The sequence below is a fragment of the Echinops telfairi genome, unplaced genomic scaffold, assembly GCF_000313985.2.
Source record: "Echinops telfairi isolate 266 unplaced genomic scaffold, ASM31398v2 ScPeMD7_7;HRSCAF=31, whole genome shotgun sequence".
Classification (NCBI taxonomy): Eukaryota; Metazoa; Chordata; class Mammalia; order Afrosoricida; family Tenrecidae; genus Echinops; species Echinops telfairi.
Window position 1 is genome coordinate 18,324,104 of NW_022103904.1, and position 6,356 is coordinate 18,330,459.

General features: G+C 46.9%; 1 protein-coding gene across 1 annotated transcript in view; it reads left to right on the forward strand.

Moving 5' to 3' along the window:
• TNS3 (tensin 3) overlaps positions 1-6,356 on the forward strand; it is a 282,342-nt gene that overhangs the window by 116,389 nt on the left and 159,597 nt on the right. The window contains exon 9 of the mRNA XM_045286291.1: positions 1,903-1,986. Coding sequence (XP_045142226.1) covers positions 1,903-1,986 — 84 coding nt within the window. The remainder of the gene's footprint in view (positions 1-1,902; positions 1,987-6,356) is intronic.

Sequence of the window (6,356 nt, forward strand, 5' to 3'; positions counted from 1 at the left end):
TTAATGTCCTTCCTTGGCATTGTGATGACCCGCCAGGACTCCTTGCAGTGGATGCAGCACCGTGTGCTAATCAGTGTCCAGTTGTGCACATGCAGGTTGCTCCCCAGTGTCCTTTAGAACTTATATTACATCTGTTACTCTCTAACAAATCAGGCCACGATGAGCACGATCTTCTCCTTGCCTCTTTGCTCATTACTGTGTTCCTCTTCCTTGAGCAGCTCAGAGGGAGTGCACATTTTGAAAACCTTTATCACAAAGTGTGCTCCAAGACAAAAACCTAAGCTTGCAGTCATGAGGTAAGAATAACATTCTTGTACAAACATTGAAAAAAAAGTTTATAAAAAGAAAGTGAGTAATAATATCACTAATGACAACGACATTGTATTGGCTGAAATACTACATTATCAACATTTAATAGAGCAAGAGAATTCTAGAAAAGAGTGCTTAAAAGTGAATGGAAGGATATATAACTAAACTTGTTAATCTAAATTAAAAAAGGTCTGCACTCTCACTAAATGTTCTGAGTTTAATGGACACTTCAGTTTGGGACGGTCTCATCAATACTACTTATTTACATCGGTATACCAGTACGACTTGGGTTTTGTAGCATACTGTGGAAATCAAGTCATGCTACATTTAATCTCTTTGTATTGTCCTTCTGTCTCACTAGTCTTTTCTCCGGGTCTTGGTGATGTCCTCAGTCCTATAACTGTGTGTAAACTTAGTCTGGATGGGCACATACACCGATTTTTAATGGAAGGTCCACACTTACATCAGATTTTCAAGGCTTAGCTCAAATAGTCTTAGGATTTTGGATTGAGTGCACTGCTGGTCCACTATTGGTTTTGAAATCATTTCAGGAACACCTCAGGTCCAGTGTGGTTTTCTGAAAGGTTCATTGAGTACTATTCTAGGCATTAGACACTGGGAATTCAATGCCAAAGAAAACTATTTAGAAAAGCTTGACTTACATCGGAGGTACTAACTGAAGAGAGAATAATTGGGCTACTCCTAAGATGCTGCAATGCCATTGTGACGGCCTGCTCTGGGCCTGGTGCCCTCTGCCCTTGTCCAGTCTACTTGTAGAAGAGACCTAGACTCTTGGTTCCCAAATTTATTTGACCTACTGCACCCTTTTCAGAAAGAGAGAGAAAAAATGACTTAGTGTCCACTTGGCAATGAAAAACGTTTGAACGATCACCCATAACCCCCAGAATAAGTCACCCAGAATAAAGTGTAGGTATCAGCCTTTGTACATTGCTCTGCCCACCCCACCACCCCACACACTCCCACCCCCACCCCTACCCGATGAATCCAGCCCCTGCCAGGGGCAGTATCACCCTCTTTGGGAAACACTGAACTAGGCACTTTTCTGCCATCCTATACTTTTACCCACCTGGCTCCTGAAACTTGGTGGAATTCCCACCAACAGAGGTGTTCTGGGCCTCTGTTCCTTATGTCTGTACTTAGCTGGATTGCAAACGTTTCTTCATGTGGAACCCCATTTAAACTGGCCTCCTTTGTTTCGGAGATAGAGCGAAATCAAGCTGGTTTTGGATGCCAGTTCTGCTGCCAACCTCCTGAGAGCCCTCAGGCAAGTTATTATTTTAGCCATTCCTATGATACATTGAAGTATCAGACCCCAAGATCAGGTGATGGCGTTTCAGCTGATATTTCAGACCCCAGTGGTATGGCTTTCACTTTGAACAGGACATACCTCTGGGGACCTGCATTCTGAGACAAGATGGTTGAAGTGGGCCTACCCAAGTTGCAGCGAATGAATGGGCCTCCCTGTGGGAGCCATCACTCTGCGCAGCAGCGCACACGTTTGTCCCATTGCACCAGGCCCTTCGTGCGATTGCAGCTGAGTTCAGTGCTCTCCCTTGCTCTCTCCTTCCCCAGTGCTGACCAGGCCCTCGATCGATTTGCAATGAAGAAGTTTTATGACGATAAAGTTTCAGCTTTAATGCAGCCATCACAGAAACGGTATGTACCTACTCTGACCACTTACCCTGTGCCCACCTCCACAGCGAAGTGAAAGTTTACCTGGGATTTTATGTGTTTTCACAAAGCCAACGGACACTTTTCCGGAAGGAGGCAGAAGCGACACCTCCTCTATCACTCTTAGCTGGGTCCTACCTGCCCATCTGAGAGAGGCCATTTTCACAGTGACATGAGACATCAGTAGGGCTGGGAGTCGGCGTGGTGGTGGTGGAAGCCACCTATGTGGTTGGCTACTTTTTGAGAGAAAACTTGCTACGTCCTCCTCCATTTGATCAGCAGTTTTGGTCTTCCGCTCCTAGGGCCAGTTTCCCTTTCCATGATCATGGTAGAACTTGTTTCGATCCAGTGTCCGTAAACGACATAGCTAATGGCAGATATTTTAGACTCTGCAAACCATGTGGTCTCTGTCACAGTTGCTCAGCTCTGCCATTCTATCAAGAACGCAGCCACAGACAACACGTCAGTGAATGGTCACGGCGAGGTCCCAATAAATCTTTTCTACACAGATAGATGTGTTCAAGTGTGGCCCACATGCTAGACAGCCTGCTCCCTGAGGCCAGGGCAGTATTTTTTATTTTTGTTTTTTTCATTGGCGCATTTTCCCCTCTTCTACTGCTCATGGTACCTGTGGTCCACAGAAGACGTGCGGTCAGTGTTGGGCGTGGCCGTGGTGAAGCCGGCCTGTAGACTGCGGTGAAGTGGAAGAACTGGAAAGGCAGTGAAAGGCTGGGAGCCAACTTTCCTTCCAGACCCACTTCCTCTACAGATGATAACTTATTCAGCCAACGACAACGCTCCGTTCTGTTACCCTTTACGCCGAGTGACAGTTTGTGTGAGAATTGCCAAGACATTTGCCAAAGAGCTTCGACCATTCCCTCTCTTGAAGTCCGTGATGGCGTGTGCAGGCAGCTGCTGTGGGCAGACGCGAGGCCTGCGTCGGGGAGGCAGGCTCAGGGTGCCTGGTCGTAGGAGCGGAGTCTGATTGTTTCCTTTTGGGAGAGAGGTTTCCAGAATTACCGGTGCACCTTTGGTTTGGCTTGTCGGGCGTTGCAAATGGCACGGTCCATTTCTTTGCACCAGGTTGTGCTTCAAAATGTGGGATCCAGACGTGGACCTGCTCTCAGTCTTCTCTGAGCCAGAGACCCCACAGAGAATGAGAAACCCCCACAGTCTACCAGTGTTACTTTTCAAAGCTTGTTGTTCCCCCTTGACCCATCAGGTCTCATTCCTCCGTTGAGTCGTTTTCAAGGCTATTCAAAACACCTGGCACACACCTGGAAATTATAGTTGTTCTTATTGCCCCCTTATTAGCTACTGCTCTGTAAGATTTATAATATCAATAGAAAATTCTGGGGGGTGAGCAGGGAGAATCTTCTCACTTCGATATACCTAAAAATTTCATGTATAACGTGTTTATAATAGGTCACCAGGAGACAGTAAGAACTGGCTCATGGCAAGTAAAACCACCCCCAAAGTCTTCATGTGTCCTTCATGTCATTACATATGTCAAGGCCTAACAACTAGACTTCTGTAATGATGTATGAGTTGCGTTTTGCCTTCCAAGATTGTCAACAGTCTCCTTGTAGCCAGAGATCAAGGGAAAGGACCCTGCCTGCACTCAGAAGTTGCTAACCAAATTGTTACTGAGGCTTTGACTAACTGAATGAATGGATAAAATGAATCTAGAGGAATATTGCAACCCTAGGCCAAGCTTCTTGGCATTTCATATCACAAAATATAGCGAGGGCATTCTATTTATAGGTCTAGGCTCCTTAGTAAAAACCCCTGCCTGCTCCCAAACTCCCTGGGAGCTCTGTGGACTATTCTCAGACTGAGTTCAAGAAACCATTTCACAATCAGTCTCCTAATAAGGAAAGTAACTTACTTAGCTTGGTATTTACAGCCCCAAGAAGCTTACAGATTCAGCAGTGACTTCCCCAACAGTCATTAACAGAGAAATAACCCAGCTTCTCCGAAGGCCTTTTTTTCATAAACATTTGGCTTAGCCTCATTGTTATGCAGGCAGTCCATTAGTTAGGAAGTAAATCCTCTGTTGCTTTGCTTACTACAGGAGACAGCCATGCAGACCACAGGAGCCCACTCCCTAATAGCCCTGGCCTCTTTAGTTGTTTCTAGCACAAGAACTGTGGTCCTGGACAGTCTTCGCTTCATGCCTTTAACCTTCAGCAGAGGGTTGCCATTAGCAGTAGCTCGTCAGAGCCCTGGTATTGGTCTCTTGTCATTGGTGTTGGTCCCTGGGTCACGGCAACACTCTGCACAATAGGGTGGCATCGTGTGATCCATAGAATTTTCCTGGCTGGTTTTTGGAAGTCTGTCAGAAGCTGAGAGTCAGGCCATTCTCCTTTGACTTAGTCCGCAAGTTCCACTGAAACCTGTTCCACATCCCAAAAACAACACCCCCCCCTCGACTAGCAGAGGGGTGGTGGCTGAGCATGGGGTACACGAATCAGACCTGGGTCTCCTGTTTCAAAGGCAGCGTGCTGCTACTGAGCCACCAGTGCAGCCAGCCTGTCTCCCTGTGACCCAGTGATAATCACTGATGTTACGTCAAAGATCCCTGTGAACTGGGAGCCCCTTATATAGTCTGAGTTTATCATCTCTATAATTGAAGTGATTCATCAAATTACTACATTACTGACCCCAGTCCTTTTCTTGTTTTTCTTTTCCTGTTTCTCCCCCTTTTCCTGTTCTGTTCTTGAGATGGGGTTGAGAGAACAGTGCCATGCCTGGATTTCAACACTTTGTGTGTCATAGGGGAGAAAGGGTGGTGACCATTCATTCTTGGGACAGCAAATATCTGAGGGCAAGAAGCAAAATGATCCCTAAGAGGCGTCAGCCCCATGTCCTTTATGCATAGTCATGGGTGTCCCTTTGAGGTGCAAGAAAGACCGGAAGTCATGACACACAGAAATTAGGATTTCCTTAATTTTTACAGTAGCTAGAAATGACACTAACATTGTGGTATTATTTGATCATTAATATTTCTATGGTTTTTGACATGATTGCATGAAGGACTCAAAGAACACTTGGCTGTAAGACAAGGAAAGATGGCAGAGAGATGTCTGTCTAGGCTCTTTTCTTTTGGAGCAGACTTACAGCACGTGGTGGCAGGGAGACCCCACCTACCCAGCCCCACATGCAGAGGTCGAAAGGAGATCGGTCATCCCGCAGAGCCGAGCAGCTGTGACCCGGCCTAGCAGCCTCTCTGCACCACAAGCCCCAACTCATCCAGGTGCTGAGAGATGCTGTCACTGCCAGGAGAGAGTCTGGGACCTCGCTGCATAGTGCCCACCGTCTCTTCTGGCACCATCCTGGTACTGACAGCCATGCACCTCCCCTTAGAAGCCATCCTGCAGGATCGGTCGCATGACTCTACCTTTTCACAATGGGGGATGCTTGATTAATGTCGTCAGCTGCTCACTAGAGAGTTAGAGGTACCTTGACCGGAAGCCTGGTAGTGGACTTCTGAAACACCCGCCAGTGAGGAGCCTATGGAGAATAGGTCTACTCCCATATCAGTGCGTTCTCCTACGCGCCTCACGGAGAGCATCTCAACCAAAGGACCCTCCGTGTTTATCTGCAGGTGTAAGATGCAAGGTCAGTTTCCTTTAGAAGCCCAAGTCTGCGTGTACTTTGGGCCCAGAGGGAGGCAGAGGCCGGGTAGGGGTGGTGTGGTCACCTGTGTGTGAGTTGCCCTAAGCAACCAGGAAGTGCCACTGGAGTGAAACATGTGGCTATGACTGGAGCTCTCCAGGGCCAGAGGGAAAACTACTGCACAGAAACATGTGTGTCTAAGACTAAGGGGGAAAGCCAATGAGTCTTTTGCATTTGCTGAAAACCCGGGAAATCAAGAACCCATGACACCTGAAAAGGGTAAATTGTATTGTTGCATGCCATTTGGACAGCAGAAATGGGTTTCTGAGAATGTAATCTTTATTGGACTCGATCGCCAGGTCGTTTGGTGGATTCGACCCGCTAAGCTTTGCTAGTAGCTGAAGGCGTGTGCCACCAGGTATCCTGGGATAGCATTTAGGAGATTAAAACTAATCAGATGGCTCACCCATTTCTAAATGCCAAGTAGGCAAGGAGTGTGGCGCCCTCTAGTGGTAAGACCTGCGCTCAGCCCTGTCCCCTTGATGTTTAGGCTTGCCACTGTGAAGTGTCAGGCTGCTCTGAACCAAAAACAACGCAGTTTGCCACTGTGAAAATGCAAGTACTGAAATGCCTTGTTTACACACACACACACACACACACACACACACACACACACAGCGGCATAGCTTCATTTCTAAAATTCTTTTATGATACTAGAATATATCCTTTTTCTAATG